The sequence below is a fragment of the Leuresthes tenuis genome, unplaced genomic scaffold (assembly GCF_036924035.1).
Source record: "Leuresthes tenuis unplaced genomic scaffold, fLeuTen1.0.hap1 SCAF_3, whole genome shotgun sequence".
In the NCBI taxonomy this organism is placed as follows: domain Eukaryota; kingdom Metazoa; phylum Chordata; class Actinopteri; order Atheriniformes; family Atherinopsidae; genus Leuresthes; species Leuresthes tenuis.
The window spans coordinates 5191237-5210743 of NW_027325357.1; the positions used below are offsets into that span (position 1 = coordinate 5191237).

Genomic DNA, 19507 nt, shown 5'->3' on the forward strand with positions numbered 1-19507 from the left:
TGGACCTGCTTTGGTCAGAATAATACAGGGGAGAACCTGCAGCAGCTCATTTTTCTTTCATTAATTTACATTTCTATTGATACAGATCATTGTGGGGCATGTAGAGACCCCCTCAACTCAGTCTGTTTGGATGTGTTCAAATCTCTAGAACGAGTGAATATATATATAAATATTAGTTATCAAAACCTGAGGTGTTAGTTGAGATCTGTTTTGATGTGTGTGTGAGACGCTTTGATCTTATATGTTATATTTAAGTCAAAGATGCTTCACATGCAACACCTTGTTGTTGGATATTTACTGAGGGAGCAGGAAACATGGACACAAATCACACTCAGTCACATTCTTCATGCAGGTGTAGCCTGGTACTGTTCATGAACAACAAAACATAACCACACCCTCGCTAGTTTATGAAGGGTTTTGTAACCCAGTTTTTAGAAATGTGTTAACTAATGTTAGAAACGTCCATTTTCTTTTACAGTGCAAAGTAAAATGTTTTAAAGATGATGCTTCCAACTTTTCATAATCTGTAATAGGTTAAAACAATGACACACTATGGTTAAATGAAATGTCTCCAGCTTGCTCTCTTGGCACTTCCTGATGTCTTAAAAGCTGCTCTGCAGGACTCTGGGTGGAGTCAGGCTGTCACAAAGACTCAGTTCAACTGGTCTGTCTGATTATCTAAATAACAGCAGCTGGACCGCCTCCTTTTCCCTGGTTTCCACCTGGTTAGTGTTTGCTTTGTGTAAACTCAGCTTAATTCTGTTTGTCTGAAATAAACTCATAAATTACAACTCACCTGATCTCTCCTCTTATTGAACAGACAAGGGTTTGGTTATGATAGTGAACAAGGAAACACAGAAAGAGGTTTTGCAGCAATGGTGCAATCAGAAGCCAGAAAGGTGTGTCCTCCATGTTTCTCATTCCACACCCATTTGAGTACAAAAATAAGTTTTGTTTTTTAAGCATGAGAGAGCACACATGAGAATAACATCTACAGCGCAAAGAATGCTTGGAGCACTGGGAATACTGCCACTGGGAACCTGGAGTGCCAGATATGTGCCGATTTGCAGTTTTGGACAGAAGTCGTAAAGAAGCTCAAAGTGACAGTGAGTCTGAAAGGCAGCATTTCCATTTCACCAGCTGGGTTTTTGTCCTCACTCTGAAGTGAAATGGCTTCTCAGTCTGAAAAGGATCTCTCCTGTCCCGTCTGCCATGACATCTTCAGAGACCCCGTTGACCTGGACTGCAGCCACAGCTTCTGTAAAGACTGCCTACAGAGATGGTGGGTTGAGAAACAAATGCAAACATGCCCAGATCAGAAAGCTTCTTCAGGATCTGAACCTCTCTGCAGTCTGCACGCTGAGAAACTCAAACTCTTCTGTCTGGATCATCAGCAGCCCGTGTGTGTTGTCTGTCGAGACTCAAAAACACACAACAACCACAGGTTCAGACCCATCGACGAAGCTGCACAGGATCACAGGGAAGAGCTGCAAGGATCCCTGAGGCTGTTGCAGGAGAAGCTGAAGCTCTTCATAAAAGTTAATGACAACTTTGATAAAACAGAAGAACACATTAAGATCCAGTCGCAACACACAGAAAGAGAAATCAAAAAGCAGTTTAGGAAACTTCGCCAGTGTCTACTGGAGGAAGAGAAGGCCAGAATTTCTGCCCTGAGAGAGGAAGAACAGCAGAAGAATCAGGTGATAAAAGCCAATATTGCTGTTTTGAGCAGGGAGATAACAGCTCTCTCAGATACAATCCGAGTCGCAGAGGAAGGGCTGAGAGAAGCAGATGTCTCGTTCCTCCAGAGCTACAAAACTGCAGTGGAGAGAGTCGAAAAGGATCTCCTGCGGATAGATCCACAGCCTGTCTCAGGACTCCTGATAGATGAGGCCAAACACCTGGGCAACCTGGCCTTCAACATCTGGAACAAGTTGAAGGAGATGGTTTCCTTCTCACCTTGGATTCTGGATCCAAACACAGCTCATCCAGAGCTCATCCTGTCTGAAGATCTGACCAGTGTGACATTTGGACAAAGACGGAGGCTTCCTGACAACCCAGAGAGGTTTGACCAACACCACTGTGTCCTGAGCTCTGAAGGATTTATCTCAGGCACTCACAGCTGGGATGTCGAGGTCAGAAATGATCAATACTGGGCTTTGGGGGTGGTGAAGGAGTCCGTTCAGAGAAAGGGAGAAACTGAGACTGGCTTCTTGGAAATATGTCACTTAGAAGGAAAATATTTTGCAGCCTTTCCACCACTTCCAAATGAAAACCTCCCAGTAAAGAAGCTGGAAAGGATCAGAGTTCAGCTGGACTGTCACAGAGGGAAGCTGTCTTTCTTTGACCTTGACACGAAGAAACACCTTCACTCCTTCAAATACACTTTCACTGAGAAGCTGTTTCCTTACATCGAAACAATGAATGAATTACCACTGAAGATAATACCAAAGACTATCACTGTAGAGAAACAGCATGCAGTGCCCTTATGAATAAGCTTCTTCCATTTATAGAAAGGTTTCTCATGCTTACACTTTATCTTTGGATGTCTGTGACGTCACTCTGGAGGTTCGACATTCAATAGAAGAAAATGTAAAAACAAAAATCCTTAAACAGAGTCCACACCAGGGAGTCATAGACTTTCAGAAATGATGGTGGACACATGCATGTTGTCTGTGTGTTTGTCAGAAAAATCAGCACATAATCAGTGTACATCAATGGTGTGATAGCAATTTCAAACATATCAGTGTAGATGGAGATTACTTTGTGTGGGCAAATATGGATTTGACTTTAAGTGCTGTTTAAATTATGCTTAAAATCACTTGTGTAATTGCCTAAAGGAGACATAATGTGTCCTTTTATATTACCACCTGAGGTATATATATGTCTGTGGACCTGCTTTGGTCAGAATAATACAGGGGAGAACCTGCAGCAGCTCATTTTTCTTTCATTAATTTACATTTCTATTGATACAGATCATTGTGGGGCATGTAGAGACCCCCTCAACTCAGTCTGTTTGGATGTGTTCAAATCTCTAGAACGAGTGAATATATATATAAATATTAGTTATCAAAACCTGAGGTGTTAGTTGAGATCTGTTTTGATGTGTGTGTGAGACGCTTTGATCTTATATGTTATATTTAAGTCAAAGATGCTTCACATGCAACACCTTGTTGTTGGATATTTACTGAGGGAGCAGGAAACATGGACACAAATCACACTCAGTCACATTCTTCATGCAGGTGTAGCCTGGTACTGTTCATAAACAACAAAACATAACCACACCCTCGCTAGTTTATGAAGGGTTTTGTAACCCAGTTTTTAGAAATGTGTTAACTAATGTTAGAAACGTCCATTTTCTTTTACAGTGCAAAGTAAAATGTTTTAAAGATGATGCTTCCAACTTTTCATAATCTGTAATAGGTTAAAACAATGACACACTATGGTTAAATGAAATGTCTCCAGCTTGCTCTCTTGGCACTTCCTGATGTCTTAAAAGCTGCTCTGCAGGACTCTGGGTGGAGTCAGGCTGTCACAAAGACTCAGTTCAACTGGTCTGTCTGATTATCTAAATAACAGCAGCTGGACCGCCTCCTTTTCCCTGGTTTCCACCTGGTTAGTGTTTGCTTTGTGTAAACTCAGCTTAATTCTGTTTGTCTGAAATAAACTCATAAATTACAACTCACCTGATCTCTCCTCTTATTGAACAGACAAGGGTTTGGTTATGATAGTGAACAAGGAAACACAGAAAGAGGTTTTGCAGCAATGGTGCAATCAGAAGCCAGAAAGGTGTGTCCTCCATGTTTCTCATTCCACACCCATTTGAGTACAAAAATAAGTTTTGTTTTTTAAGCATGAGAGAGCACACATGAGAATAACATCTACAGCGCAAAGAATGCTTGGAGCACTGGGAATACTGCCACTGGGAACCTGGAGTGCCAGATATGTGCCGATTTGCAGTTTTGGACAGAAGTCGTAAAGAAGCTCAAAGTGACAGTGAGTCTGAAAGGCAGCATTTCCATTTCACCAGCTGGGTTTTTGTCCTCACTCTGAAGTGAAATGGCTTCTCAGTCTGAAAAGGATCTCTCCTGTCCCGTCTGCCATGACATCTTCAGAGACCCCGTTGACCTGGACTGCAGCCACAGCTTCTGTAAAGACTGTCTGCAGAGGTGGTGGTCGGAGATAAAAACACAAACGTGCCCACTCTGTAAAATGTTCTCGTTTCTGAATGATCCGCCCTGTAACTTGGAGTTAAAGAACCTGTGTGAGGCCTTCTTATTCGACAAAGATCAGAAAGCTTCTTCAGGATCTGAACCTCTCTGCAGTCTGCACGCTGAGAAACTCAAACTCTTCTGTCTGGATCATCAGCAGCCCGTGTGTGTTGTCTGTCGAGACTCAAAAACACACAACAACCACAGGTTCAGACCCATCGACGAAGCTGCACAGGATCACAGGGAAGAGCTGCAAGGATCCCTGAGGCTGTTGCAGGAGAAGCTGAAGCTCTTCATAAAAGTTAATGACAACTTTGATAAAACAGAAGAACACATTAAGATCCAGTCGCAACACACAGAAAGAGAAATCAAAAAGCAGTTTAGGAAACTTCGCCAGTGTCTACTGGAGGAAGAGAAGGCCAGAATTTCTGCCCTGAGAGAGGAAGAACAGCAGAAGAATCAGGTGATAAAAGCCAATATTGCTGTTTTGAGCAGGGAGATAACAGCTCTCTCAGATACAATCCGAGTCGCAGAGGAAGGGCTGAGAGAAGCAGATGTCTCGTTCCTCCAGAGCTACAAAACTGCAGTGGAGAGAGTCGAAAAGGATCTCCTGCGGATAGATCCACAGCCTGTCTCAGGACTCCTGATAGATGAGGCCAAACACCTGGGCAACCTGGCCTTCAACATCTGGAACAAGTTGAAGGAGATGGTTTCCTTCTCACCTTGGATTCTGGATCCAAACACAGCTCATCCAGAGCTCATCCTGTCTGAAGATCTGACCACTGTGACATTTGGACAAAGACGGAGGCTTCCTGACAACCCAGAGAGGTTTGACCAACACCACTGTGTCCTGAGCTCTGAAGGATTTAACTCAGGCACTCACAGCTGGGATGTCGAGGTCAGAAATGATCAATACTGGGCTTTGGGGGTGATGAAGGAGTCCGTTCAGAGAAAGGGAGAAACTCAGACTGGCTTCTTGGAAATATGTCACTTAGAAGGAAAATATTTTGCAGCCTTTCCACCACTTCCAAATGGAAACCTCCCAGTAAAGAAGCTGGAAAGGATCAGAGTTCAGCTGGACTGTCACAGAGGGAAGCTGTCTTTCTTTGACCTTGACACGAAGAAACACCTTCACTCCTTCAAATACACTTTCACTGAGAAGCTGTTTCCTTACATCGAAACAATGAATGAATTACCACTGAAGATAATACCAAAGACTATCACTGTAGAGAAACAGCATGCAGTGCCCTTATGAATAAGCTTCTTCCATTTATAGAAAGGTTTCTCATGCTTACACTTTATCTTTGGATGTCTGTGACGTCACTCTGGAGGTTCGACATTCAATAGAAGAAAATGTAAAAACAAAAATCCTTAAACAGAGTCCACACCAGGGAGTCATAGACTTTCAGAAATGATGGTGGACACATGCATGCTGTCTGTGTTTGTCAGAAAAATCCGCACATAATCAGTGTACATCAATGGTGTGATAGCAATTTCAAACATATCAGTGTAGATGGAGATTACTTTGTGTGGGCAAATATGGATTTGACTTTAAGTGCTGTTTAAATTATGCTTAAAATCACTTGTGTAATTGCCTAAAGGAGACATAATGTGTCCTTTTATATTACCACCTGAGGTATATATATGTCTGTGGACCTGCTTTGGTCAGAATAATACAGGGGAGAACCTGCAGCAGCTCATTTTTCTTTCATTAATTTACATTTCTATTGATACAGATCATTGTGGGGCATGTAGAGACCCCCTCAACTCAGTCTGTTTGGATGTGTTCAAATCTCTAGAACGAGTGAATATATATATAAATATTAGTTATCAAAACCTGAGGTGTTAGTTGAGATCTGTTTTGATGTGTGTGTGAGACGCTTTGATCTTATATGTTATATTTAAGTCAAAGATGCTTCACATGCAACACCTTGTTGTTGGATATTTACTGAGGGAGCAGGAAACATGGACACAAATCACACTCAGTCACATTCTTCATGCAGGTGTAGCCTGGTACTGTTCATGAACAACAAAACATAACCACACCCTCGCTAGTTTATGAAGGGTTTTGTAACCCAGTTTTTAGAAATGTGTTAACTAATGTTAGAAACGTCCATTTTCTTTTACAGTGCAAAGTAAAATGTTTTAAAGATGATGCTTCCAACTTTTCATAATCTGTAATAGGTTAAAACAATGACACACTATGGTTAAATGAAATGTCTCCAGCTTGCTCTCTTGGCACTTCCTGATGTCTTAAAAGCTGCTCTGCAGGACTCTGGGTGGAGTCAGGCTGTCACAAAGACTCAGTTCAACTGGTCTGTCTGATTATCTAAATAACAGCAGCTGGACCGCCTCCTTTTCCCTGGTTTCCACCTGGTTAGTGTTTGCTTTGTGTAAACTCAGCTTAATTCTGTTTGTCTGAAATAAACTCATAAATTACTACTCACCTGATCTCTCCTCTTATTGAACAGACAAGGGTTTGGTTATGATAGTGAACAAGGAAACACAGAAAGAGGTTTTGCAGCAATGGTGCAATCAGAAGCCAGAAAGGTGTGTCCTCCATGTTTCTCATTCCACACCCATTTGAGTACAAAAATAAGTTTTGTTTTTTAAGCATGAGAGAGCACACATGAGAATAACATCTACAGCGCAAAGAATGCTTGGAGCACTGGGAATACTGCCACTGGGAACCTGGAGTGCCAGATATGTGCCGATTTGCAGTTTTGGACAGAAGTCGTAAAGAAGCTCAAAGTGACAGTGAGTCTGAAAGGCAGCATTTCCATTTCACCAGCTGGGTTTTTGTCCTCACTCTGAAGTGAAATGGCTTCTCAGTCTGAAAAGGATCTCTCCTGTCCCGTCTGCCATGACATCTTCAGAGACCCCGTTGACCTGGACTGCAGCCACAGCTTCTGTAAAGACTGTCTGCAGAGGTGGTGGTCGGAGATAAAAACACAAACGTGCCCACTCTGTAAGAAGTTCTCGTTTCTGAATGATCCGCCCTGTAACTTGGAGTTAAAGAACCTGTGTGAGGCCTTCTTATTCGACAAAGATCAGAAAGCTTCTTCAGGATCTGAACCTCTCTGCAGTCTGCACGCTGAGAAACTCAAACTCTTCTGTCTGGATCATCAGCAGCCCGTGTGTGTTGTCTGTCGAGACTCAAAAACACACAACAACCACAGGTTCAGACCCATCGACGAAGCTGCACAGGATCACAGGGAAGAGCTGCAAGGATCCCTGAGGCTGTTGCAGGAGAAGCTGAAGCTCTTCATAAAAGTTAATGACAACTTTGATAAAACAGAAGAACACATTAAGATCCAGTCGCAACACACAGAAAGAGAAATCAAAAAGCAGTTTAGGAAACTTCGCCAGTGTCTACTGGAGGAAGAGAAGGCCAGAATTTCTGCCCTGAGAGAGGAAAAACAGCAGAAGAATCAGGTGATAAAAGCCAATATTGCTGTTTTGAGCAGGGAGATAACAGCTCTCTCAGATACAATCCGAGTCGCAGAGGAAGGGCTGAGAGAAGCAGATGTCTCGTTCCTCCAGAGCTACAAAACTGCAGTGGAGAGAGTCGAAAAGGATCTCCTGCGGATAGATCCACAGCCTGTCTCAGGACTCCTGATAGATGAGGCCAAACACCTGGGAAACCTGGCCTTCAACATCTGGAACAAGTTGAAGGAGATGGTTTCCTTCTCTCCTGTCATTCTGGATCCAAACACAGCTCATCCAGAGCTCATCCTGTCTGAAGATCTGACCACTGTGACATCTGGACAAAAGCGGAGGCTTCCTGACAACCCAGAGAGGTTTGACCAACACTTCTGTGTTCTGGGCTCTGAAGGATTTAAAGCAGGGACTCACAGCTGGGATGTCGAGGTCAGAAATGAGCAGTTCTGGAGCTTAGGTGTGTTACAGGAGTCGACTCAAAGGAAGGGTCAAGTACAAACTGGATTCTGGGGAATATGTTTCTCAAATGGGATACACTCAGCTGTCTCTCCACCGCTTCCAGACAAAGTTCTTTCAGTGCAGACGCTGGAGAGGGTCAGAGTTCAGCTGGACTGGGACAGAGGGAGGGTTTCATTCTTTGATCTGGATACTAACAAACAGATTCACATCTTTAAGCAAACGTTCACTGAGAGGTTGTTTCCTTACATTTCCACCAAGAACAAGTTAGCCTTCAAGATCTTACCAATGACGGTGTCAGTTACAAAGGAACACAGAGTCCTTTCATCAACAGGTTTCTGGGGTTTCTAGAGTTACTAAACATGCTTCATACTGTTAGCATTATTGTGTACTTCATCATCATTTTTAAGGTTTTCAAACACATGGATGACCTGTCACCTCTGACAGAGTCTGACAAGTGGTCATGTAGCTTAATGTTAGCTTTGATGTTAGCTGTAATGTTACATCCTCATGTGTAACTGCTAAATGCATAAACATAACATACCAGTGATAAAAGTCCAACGCTGTTGGGACATCAACTTTCCAATATCTTGTCACAATCTCAGAATCACAGGGTCTATTTTCATTTTTAAAGCACTTTGGTTATGTCTTTATGAAGAAAGGCGATTTGACTGTTTCATAATCATGTTGATGTTAGATAACTTCCTCTTTAAAGCTAGAAAGGAAATCTATTTGGTCAATTAAGGTGTGAGCATAAAAGAAGAGATGGTAAACATCATATAATTAGAAAGGGCACAAAGGGGTGTTGTTTTATGCCATTTCATTCTGTTGTTATGCTAATGTTTGGGAAGTTTAATAAAACATAAAAAAAGATAAAATTGCCAACTCTTTAAAAAATTAATTCAGAAAACTTTGATCTTTGCTAGCTGTAAATTGGTTTGTGTATAGATTCATACGTTGTGCTTTCATTGTTAGCTGTTAAATCTCAAACTGTCATATATGGTTAACTTTGTGTACACTGGATTTGAGGATTCCACAATTTAAATAATGAAAAGGACATAAAATAGCAACTTTGCCTGATATTTATGGGATTTCATCACATTACAACATGTATCAGTTCAACTTTTCTCTAAACTATGAAAACTGGTCATTGAAAGGATTAAAAATCAAAGTCAGCACTCTACTTGGTGAGATTTCAAAATGTATATGTCTTAAAAAGTTGAAGTGGTTATATCTACATGAACATTTGTAATTGTGGACTTCTTATCTGTGTTTTCTTTCTCTTCAAAGTGTCTTTATTGTAATTTGACAGTGTAGAGACAGACAGGAAATGAGGGATCACTGCAGTTGAATTACTGGAGAGGTCCAGGTGACCAGGAGTCACATCAGGATCTGCTGTAAAAGACTTTTAGCTCATGTGGGATGTGGCTGACACAGGTACAGGATTACTGTCATCTTTACTATGGCTTTTCACTTCGTGTCAGTGTGTTTTTAAAGTTTAAATGCATCAATCAATCAACGGTGAAAAAGGAAAACTTTCCAAAACTTTCTCATCAAGTTAAAATGAGTTGAATCGCTTTGATTTTGTGTCAGAATAAAGTTATGTACTGAAATTAAAGTTTTTATTCCCTACAAATAAAGTTATTAAAAGAAAAGCTACAACATTTTAAGAGACATGTGAGAAATGTTTAAACAAGCCTTTAATATTTCAGGAAGACAGACACATCTCTTTTTTTTGTTATGTTATTATCTTAATATTATCTTAATTACAGTGTGTGGACGACTACAGGCTTCAAAAATTAGAAGGCACCAATGGAAATATAACTTCAATCTCGGAGGTAGTGTACGGTGGAGTGGAAGTGTATAAACACTTGAGAGACTGATGAATAGAGTGGAAAATGTTATGCAGGGAGGGGAAATCTGTTATCTGAACAGATAACACAGTAACGAGTAAAAAGTAGGGCAAACCTCTCATGTAGCACAGCTGCATTTGATCCACAAGTTTGTTAAAAAGTGCAAAAACATAGAAATCCAAAGAGCTTCTTGTCACGTAAGGAATAAAACATCCGTAGTTAATGGATGAATGGGTGGAAGATGAATAAAGTCATGCGCACTTTAATTCGTTGGGTGAATGTTAGATGAGTAGGAGACGCACACAGATCCTGTGTGACAGAAAGAAATTACATAGATAGAAGAAAATAAAGATGCTCGAACTGGCCAAGTCAAAGGAAAGACCTTATAGGAACCCATCCATCCATTTTCTATACCCGCTTAATCCGTCGGTCGGGTAGCGAGGGGCTGGAGCCTATCCCAGGGGTCATTGGGCGCGAGGACAGGTCAGACAGAGACAAACAACCATGCACGCTCACTCCTAAGGACAATTTAAAGACACCAATTAACCTGACATGCATGCTTTCGGACGGTGGGAGGAAGCCGGAGAACCCGGAGAGAACCCACGCATACATGGGGAGAACATGCAAACTCCACACAGATGGGGATTGAACCTGTGAAGCGACGCTGCTAACCACCACACCGCCGTAAGAGGAACCGAAGGTCAAAATTCCCAAGACATATACCCAGCATCTTTAAGCGCAAGTGTGCTCAGCAGAACGATCCCATGGTGAGAAACTGTCATTGCAACTGATCACTCTCATGTAAATTTCAGTTCCGTGTGAATTTTAGTCTTTAATAGCAGTTTCTGCTCTTTCATGTGATTTGATGCGTTTCTCCCAGTCTCTGTGTTCCTCATTCCCACATGGGCGACCAATTACATGCAACGTCTGGCAGTTTCACTTTGTGTGGCTTTTAGAGGCTCTACATCGATGCAGAGGGGCACGAAAGACTGGCAGACTCAGACAACCATCATTTAAACTCTTAGATGAAATATAACAAAAATTATTTGCATTTTTAAGCTGAGTGGGAGTTGAATTGTCAAAGTCAGTGTGACTGAAAATCCTGCAGCGTTCAGTTGTTCCATTTCCCAAATTCTAAGCATTTGATCACAGCTGCCAAAATTATTATGAGAGATTTGAAAATGTCTAAATCTACAGATTAAAGGATAATGCAGTGGTTGAGACAGCATCTTATGAATCCATGCTCAGTCAGTCAAATTTAAAGACTGACAGTGATCTCATCTAGATATCAGGATTGAATTAAAGTCTGGTACAACTACGGCACACTTTTTTTTACCACATTGCCATTTCCCCCCTTAATTTCAATATGAAAAGTTCAATAAACATTTAGAGAAAAGAAAATTTTAAAAAAGAGCCAAAATAGCATTTTTCAACCTAAAGATAAACAAAAGTAGATGTTTCAGATGTTTGCTGACAGCAGACAGATTAGTACACTGATTGATATGCTGTGGTTTTGTCCAGCAGCATTCTGTCAGTGTGTTATCAACTATTCTTTATAGTTATATATGCCTAATTGTGTATATACATGGTAATAGGGATCCATAGTTATCAGGACAAAATGCTGAATAATGGCATGTTTGGAAAGGTGATTGTGTCCAGTTGAAAAGTATGTAAATCAAAGGGTTTTACTAGACGTAGCTACTTCCAGCAGCTATAATTTATGTGAACAATGTGAGAAAAGTTTTAGTTGTTTTTTTCCCTCTTCATGAAAGATGGTTGGTTCTTACTTCCCCCACTAAATGTTTGTTCCTCATTCTATGCTCACATGGGAATAAATTACATGCAACATCAGACAGTTTCTCTTCATTAGCAGTGTTCTCATGGTGTGCCATCAGAGGAAATAATTCATGGTAAACTGGGAACACTGGCATACTTCGGGAGTTTTAAAGAAGACTCGGCTTAACGTGAAACAACTTTGAAGGACGACTTCAGCTGTTCAGCTGGGTTCTTACTCTCAGGTAAAATGTCCTTTCAGTCAGAAAAGGATCTCTCCTGTCCAGTCTGCCACGACATCTTCAAAGACCCTGTTGTCCTGCCGTGCAGCCACAGCTTCTGCAAAGATTGTCTGAAGAGATGGTGGTCGGAGAAACAAATTCCCACGTGTCCACTTTGTAAGAAGTGTTCTTTTTTTAATGATCCGCCCTGTAACTTGGTGCTGAAGAACCTGTGTGAGGCTTTCTTATTGGAGAAACATCGAAAAGTTTCTTCTGCTTCTGAGGAGTCTGAGCCTCTCTGCAGTCTGCACGCTGAGAAACTCAAACTCTTCTGTCTGGATCATCAGCAGCCCGTGTGTCTCATCTGTCGAGATTCAAAAGCACACGACGGCCACAGATTCAGACCCATCGATGAAGCTGCAGAGGATCACAGACAGGAGCTCATGATTTACTTGATTCCTTCAAAGGATAAACTGAAGCTCTTAGAAGAAGTTAAAGGGAACTTTGATCAAACAGCAGAACACATTAAGTTCCAGGCAAAGCGCACAGAGAGGCAGATTGTGAAGCATTTTGATAAGCTTCGCCAGTTTCTGAAAGAGGAACAGGAGGCCAGGATATCTGCTCTGAGGTCAGAAGAGGAGCAGAAGACTATGATGATGAAGAAGAAGACTGATACTCTGAGTGGACAGATCAAAGCTCTCTCAGATACAATCAGATTTACAGAGAAGGTGCTAAAGGCCGAAAATGTCTCATTTCTGCAGAACTACAGCGATGCAGAAATGATCAAGTACTGCCACCTGCTGGATGATGTGCAACCTGTCTCTGTAGCTCTGATCGATGAGGCCAAACACCTGGGCAACCTGACCTTTAACATCTGGAGCAAGATGAAGGAGATGGTTTCTTTCTCTCCTGTCATTCTGGATCCAAACACAGCTCATCCAGAGCTCATCCTGTCTGAAGATCTGACCAGTGTGACATCTGGACAAAGACAGAAGCTTCCTGACAACCCAGAGAGGTTTGACCAACACTGCTGTGTTCTGGGCTCTGAAGGATTCGACTCAGGGACTCACAGCTGGGATGTCGAGGTCAGAAATGAGCAGTTCTGGGGTGTTGGTGTGGTGAAGAAGTCCATTGAGAGAAAGGGAGAAATACAAACTGGATACTGGGAAATATGTCTCATTGATGGAAAATACAAAGCTGTCTCTCCACCACTTCCAGATAAAGTTCTCCTGGTGAAGAAGCTGGAGAGGGTCAGAGTTCAGCTGGACTGGGACAGAGGGAGGGTTATATTCATTGATCTGGACACTAAGAAACACATTTACACCTTCAAACACACTTTCAATGAGGAGCTGTTTCCTTACATTGGAACTAAACACGAATTACCCTTTAAGATAATACCAATGAGCATCTCTGTAACAGAACAGCATGAAGTCACTGTATCAACAAGTTTCTGGGGTTTCTAGGCTTGCAGATTCATTCCCTCAAACACACTTTCAATGAGAAGCTGCTTCCTCGCATTTGGACCAACAATAGATTGGATCTGAACAGAGTACTACAGACCATTTCTGTAACGGAACAGTCCTCTTATCACCAGGTTTCAAGCATTTTCAGGATCACTAAATAGGATTTATTCTACCATTGGTACGTATTTGCCTTCATGTTTTTGGCTTCTTGATCGTATGAATTGTATGTGAGTATCAGCGTACAAGTGGCATAAGTATCATCATGTTTGGACAATCCTAAACATCCTGTTTGTTGTTGTTTGTTTCTTTTTTTAAACAAAACTTATGTTGATAAAATTTTATGTTGATAAGATTTTGACATTTAGAATATATTAGAGTTTTCAAAAATCAAAAACAACCAATAACCCATATAAACTCACTTCTAAGGGTTACATTGATTTCAGGGGAATTGATCCTAACGATTAACTGCAGAATGATAGAATTTTCCGAAGATAAAGAGAGTTTACATGATGACTTATTGTACTAAGTTTCATGTTATATTAATTAGACTTTCCTTCATTAACATCGAACATCTCTGACGGGTGAATGGTCAGGACATATCTCACATGAGCTAAAAGTCTTTTACAGCAGCTCCTAATGTGACTCCTGAAAAATCCTTTTATAAACTCTCATAAAAAATGTTGGTTCTTGAATGACCAGAACACATTTAATTTCATCTAACTGTTATATTTCTCAAACCATGTCTTATTCTTCTTATTCATTTTTATTCATTTTGTAAAAGCACATCTTGAAATGTCCTTTTTTCTATGTTTATTCTGACCTGTGGACAGGTTAGTGCTCTTTTTTTAAGCTGCGCTCTCATCCGGCTTTGCTCCACTATTGGAAATAAGTTTCAATATATCTTACATTTGTAAAGGTGTGTGAGAGCATGTGTGTATTCAGTGTACAGAATTAGAAAGCACAATATTAGTACGTGTATGAATGGATCAACATGATTTACACTGTTGATGTTTTGAGTGATCATAACTATAAATGCATTTCATTGAGAACTGATCGAATGAAAAGTGATGTGCAACACGCTGTCTTGAATGAGTCTGACAACAGAAGTGAGATTTAAAAGGACGGGAAAGAGAGTGATTGGCTGGGTGAGAAAGGAAGAAGAACAACCATTGAACCACAGCAGAGGAAAGCAAGAAAGAGAGAATAAAATGGATCAGAACTCCCTCATATTGAACTTTTGCCAAAGCTTCATTCTATTTACCAACTCGTGGTCAAAATTGCAAACAACTGAATAAAAACCCATATTTAACCCAAAACTACAGTAGGTGACAAAGATGAAAACGTGCCCTTCAGAGTAAGTGCTTTGTTTTACTGTTCTGGGCTCCTGATATAACTTGGAGGGGTAAAGATAAGTAATCACAGTGTTTTTGGTTGGAAATTACTCCTCCTATTCAGTGAAAATACAATGATTTTAGTTTTCATGATTCCAAGCTCCATATTTATGAATATCATATAGCATCTCTGTCAGTATGATCAACTAAATGTTACAAACTGGAGCTTTAAAGACAAGTCTGCATAATTTTTTAAGGCAATTTTTTGTCATTATTGTCTTTATTTGACAGTGCAGAGACAGACAGGAGATGTACGGGAGCCTGGTTGAACTGGGGAATCTGCTCTAAGTGTTTTTAAAGCCTTTAAGTGTGCTGTGATAAAGGTGTAATCACTTCTCATTCAATTACACGTGGTACAGATTTATTATGTAATCACTTCTGACAGGTAAACCTTTTGATTTTTTGTATTTGACATGTACATTTTCTCTGATCTGTATCACAGTGTTTGTAGAATGAATGTAATCACGAATAAATGCTGAAAAGATGTTATTCATCTTTCTCTGCGAACTGATGAAACCCCTAAAAACTAATCTCTGCTCATTAAAATCTCACATCTAAACCCCCTTCTGCATTTTTGTTTAATCATTGTTTAAAACGTTATGACATTTTGTAATATCTCATGGGTTGCTGTTCATCTGAGGTTGGATTTAGCACATTTTGGTACGTGGTAAGGATCAGATTATTTCCTTATACCCTGATTCATAAAACCTTAGGAGTGAAGGAGGTCATACTTTTTTTTTTTACATAACTAATAACAAAACAACAAGGTATCAGTTGAAGATCAAGTTCCACATGAAACACAAGTGGTCAAATAAGGTTAAAAAAAACTAAATCTTATGAAAAGACAAACAGTAAATGTGTATTTAGGGGTATTATGTATTTCCATTACTGAGGAGAGAGAAATCTGGTGTTCAAAGGGAGATGAACAGACCGCAAACGAAAAAGAAAGTAGAATTTAACATTCCTCAGAGCCTCAATGACTCAACGTGTTATTGATATTTTAATCCAGCCGTTAGGCGACAAGAGCTTCGTTCATGTTAGGACTGAAGTGGGCAACCTGTGTTGGATGAGTGGAGATTAAAAGGGTTCAAGTACAGACAAATCCTTGATATAAATCCTGAATGAGGAGGCGTTGGAGGTGGTTCGTCCACCAACACACCGATCCAAAACAAACTTTTTGTTTCAGAATAAACAAAGTTGTTTGAATCGGATGAGTATAAACCAGTGGCTCGAATACAACCAAACAGTTGCCATGAAAGTGTCACAAAAATGCGGATTTCTGATGTTTATTCCAACATGTGGGGTTTTATTGGATATGCTGCATTGAAGCTCAAGCTGTGAAGGAAGAACGTACTTTTAGTCTTCATTCCATGCCCACAACGGGCAAGTAATCACATGTACCATCTTGGGGGCGGTGCTTTCAAAGTGTGCCATCAGGGAAGGATCATAACTACGATGGAAAGCAAACTGGGAACACTGGAATACTGTGATTCTGCAACTCAAACATCATGCTAAATCATTTCACTTAACAGGAGTTTTAAAAATACATCGGCTCAGAGAGAAAGTAAGTGTCAAAGACACCAGTTTTATTGCTCTTCCAGCTGGATTTTTTGTTCCCCTTCTGAGGCAAGATGTCTCTGAAGTCAGAAAATGATCTCTCCTGTACACTCTGCCATGAGGTCTTCAAAGAGCCTGTTAACCTTGAGTGCAACCACAGCTTCTGTAAAGACTGTCTAAAGGAATGGTGGTCCGAGAAACAGATACGCAAATGTCCACTTTGTAAGGAGATATCTCTGTTCAAAGATCCCACCTGTAACTTGGAGTTAAAGACACGGTGCGAGGCCTTCTTACTGGAAAGAGGTCAGAAAGCTTCCGCAGGACCTGAGCCTCTCTGCAGTGATCACGCTGAGAAAATCAAACTCTTCTGTCTGAATCATCAGCAGCCTTTGTGTGTCGTCTGTCGGGATTCAAAAGCACACATCCATCACCGATTCAGCCCCGTCAACGAAGCTGCTCTGGATCACAGAGCGAAGCTCCTGAAATCCTTGAATCCCTTAAAGGAGAAACAGAAGCTGTTCAAACGAGTAAAAGAAGGCTTTGATCAAAAAGCTGCCTACATTGAGCTCCAGACCCAGCACGTGAGCAGGAAGATCGGTGAGGAATTTAATAAGTTTCATCAGTTTCTACGAGATGAGGAGGAAGCCAGAATGAGTGCTCTGAAGAAGGAACAAAATCAGAAAAGTTACAGGATGAAGGACAAGTCTGAGAGTCTCGGAAAAGAGATAGAAGCTCTGTCAGAAACAATCAACGCCATGGAGACGGAGCTGAGAGCTGGAGACGTCTCATTCCTGCAGAACTACCAGGCTGCAGTGGAAAGAATCCAGCGGTTCCCCCTGATAGAAGATCCACAACCTGTGTCAGAAGCTTTAATAGATGAGGCCAAACATCTGGGAAACCTCAACTTTCATATCTGGAACAAGATGAAGGAGATGGTTTCCTTCTCACCTTTGATTCTGGATCCAAACACAGCTCATCCAGAACTCATCCTGTCTGAAGATCTGACCAGTGTGATGATTGGACAAAGACAGAAGCTTCCTGACAACCCAGAGAGGTTTGACCAACACTGCTATGTTCTGGGCTCTGAAGGATTCGACTCAGGGACTCACAGCTGGGATGTCGAGGTCAGAAATGAGCAGTTCTGGGGTGTTGGTGTGGTGAAGAAGTCCATTGAGAGAAAGGGAGAAATACAAACTGGATACTGGGAAATATGTCTCATTGATGGAAAATACAAAGCTGTCTCTCCACCACTTCCAGATAAAGTTCTCCTGGTGAAGAAGCTGGAGAGGGTCAGAGTTCAGCTGGACTGGGACAGAGGGAGGGTTATATTCATTGATCTGGACACTAAGAAACAGATTCACATCTTCAAGCACACGTTCACTGAGGAGCTGTTTCCTTACATTGGCATCAAGAACAAATTACCCCTGAAGATAACCCCAATGACCATCTCTGTAGCACAAGAACATGCAGTTCCTTTATCAGCAGGTTTCTGGGGTTTCTAGGCTCACTAAACATGATTTATTCTCCAGCTGTTGCATGTTTGCAACAAAGTTCTCATCTTTTTAATCATATGAATTATATGTGATTTTGATTTGAATCCCGAAGTTATGCCAAAATGCTGTGCCAACATTATGATGAACTATTTAACCATAAAAAGGCATTTTCCAGGCATCTATTTTCGCTAAATGTTGTGTTAGAATTACTTTATGTTAGATTAATTCAGATGAACATTCTGGCCAGACTTTTGGGGCTTTTTTGGGCTCACATAGAGAATGATGGGGATTGTGTCTAAACTGCAGGGAAGGCCAGGAGGTCTTTAATGACTCCAATACATCTCATGATGTTGAATTTCTCGTGAACTTAATTTGTTTCTATTTGTGTTCATTCATTCATTCATGTATAAGAAATTGATTCAGGCATCTCTGATCTTTGTTCTTTCTTATTAATAAAAAAATAGTATATACCTGTTTTTTTACAAGATTCCACTCAAATAAAAGCATAGTTATGGATGTGATGTCGCATTTCTAAATGTCAATCACAGGAACTTTATAAAACAAGTCTGTCCAGTTTAGTTTGTTTTGGTTTGTGTGTGTGAGAGTCTTCTTTGGTTCGATAATGCAGAGCAGACAGGAGGTACAGCGAGTCCGAGGTGGTCAGGATCTGAAGGAGGGGGTCTGCTGTGAAAGGCTTTTGAAAGATATTCATTTTTAAATGATTAGTCATGTCTTTTTCAATTAAACAAAACTTTGGTGTATTAAATAAGTTACTTACTGTGTTAGTTAATTACACTTAAGGTGTTAAGCTTTTGTATTTGGTAAGTATATTTTTGTTGCAGTTTGTACCTGTTTGGTTGTATACTTTGTGTATGCATTCATGAATAAATGGTGAAAAATCTGTCTCTAAATCGTTCTCTAATTACTTACTGAAATACAACTATAATAGCATATTCATAATTTTTTTTTACTTGAAGATGATCAATTCAAGCCTTAAAATATGACCTCATCTGTCAGGGCTGCTGAAACTGGCTGCGGATCATCCATTAGGGGGAACTGTTGGAGTCTTTCCACTGCAGCCTGGTGGTTCGTTAGTTCGCTAGTTTAGGTGTTTAAACAGCTTAAGTTTCTCCTGTAAAGGTTTCAGAGATTTCTACAGCTCCTCTCTGTGATCATCTGCAGCTTCATCGATGGCTCTGAATCCGTGGCTGTCGTGTGCTTTTCAATCTTGTCCTTCAAACTTACTTTCTCTTTGAGCTGAATACAAACTGTTCACAAACTTAAAGTAGCAGCATCCTAAAGTGGCAGTTTCCCAGTGTTCCCAGTATTCTTTCCGCTGTAGTTTGTTCCTCTGCTCTAATGGTGAGTCCTAAAGACACTGTTCACTAAGTCCAGCTGTCATATGATGTAATCTTATTCAAATATAGGAAGATGTACCTTTCATATGTGGAGGAAGCATGTGACAACATGCCAACTTTTTTTATTCTTCTTTTTTATCAAACACATTTCCAATGCAAACTCAAGAAGTCCAACCAGATAAAGACTTCATGGCTTTATGACCCGTATGAAAAAGACTAAAAACGCTAACAGTGTGCAGGTGGAATAATTCCTCTGAACTCACTGACGTTGGCTCCTTCTCATGAAGCTT

General features: G+C 40.7%; 6 protein-coding genes across 6 annotated transcripts in view; 5 read left to right on the forward strand and 1 right to left on the reverse strand.

The window, feature by feature from the left end:
* Positions 1 to 19507, reverse strand: part of gmppb (GDP-mannose pyrophosphorylase B) — a 336004-nt gene that overhangs the window by 299663 nt on the left and 16834 nt on the right. The window lies entirely within an intron of this gene.
* On the forward strand, positions 954 to 2492 carry LOC140302898 (E3 ubiquitin-protein ligase TRIM39-like). Its single transcript, XM_072381425.1, has one exon. The coding sequence runs from the start codon at positions 1170 to 1172 to the stop codon at positions 2490 to 2492; it is 1323 nt and encodes a 440-aa protein (XP_072237526.1). The 5' UTR covers positions 954 to 1169.
* LOC140302906 (E3 ubiquitin-protein ligase TRIM35-like) lies at positions 3844 to 5466 on the forward strand. The gene has a single exon (XM_072381435.1). The coding sequence runs from the start codon at positions 4060 to 4062 to the stop codon at positions 5464 to 5466; it is 1407 nt and encodes a 468-aa protein (XP_072237536.1). The 5' UTR covers positions 3844 to 4059.
* On the forward strand, positions 6816 to 8532 carry LOC140302944 (nuclear factor 7, ovary-like). Its single transcript, XM_072381487.1, has one exon. The coding sequence runs from the start codon at positions 7032 to 7034 to the stop codon at positions 8457 to 8459; it is 1428 nt and encodes a 475-aa protein (XP_072237588.1). The 5' UTR covers positions 6816 to 7031; the 3' UTR covers positions 8460 to 8532.
* On the forward strand, positions 11860 to 13418 carry LOC140304066 (E3 ubiquitin-protein ligase TRIM35-like). Its single transcript, XM_072383076.1, has one exon. It carries the CDS (start codon positions 11985 to 11987, stop codon positions 13416 to 13418), a length of 1434 nt encoding a protein of 477 aa, XP_072239177.1. The 5' UTR covers positions 11860 to 11984.
* On the forward strand, positions 16235 to 18014 carry LOC140302945 (zinc-binding protein A33-like). Its single transcript, XM_072381488.1, has one exon. It carries the CDS (start codon positions 16441 to 16443, stop codon positions 17866 to 17868), a length of 1428 nt encoding a protein of 475 aa, XP_072237589.1. The 5' UTR covers positions 16235 to 16440; the 3' UTR covers positions 17869 to 18014.

What these genes read in the sequence shown, in the direction of transcription:
- LOC140302944 (XM_072381487.1), top strand. Translation starts at nt 7,032, where the DNA reads ATGGCTTCTCAGTCTGAAAAGGATCTCTCCTGTCCCGTCTGCCATGAC.
- LOC140304066 (XM_072383076.1), top strand. Translation starts at nt 11,985, where the DNA reads ATGTCCTTTCAGTCAGAAAAGGATCTCTCCTGTCCAGTCTGCCACGAC.
- LOC140302945 (XM_072381488.1), top strand. Translation starts at nt 16,441, where the DNA reads ATGTCTCTGAAGTCAGAAAATGATCTCTCCTGTACACTCTGCCATGAG.
- LOC140302898 (XM_072381425.1), top strand. Translation starts at nt 1,170, where the DNA reads ATGGCTTCTCAGTCTGAAAAGGATCTCTCCTGTCCCGTCTGCCATGAC.
- LOC140302906 (XM_072381435.1), top strand. Translation starts at nt 4,060, where the DNA reads ATGGCTTCTCAGTCTGAAAAGGATCTCTCCTGTCCCGTCTGCCATGAC.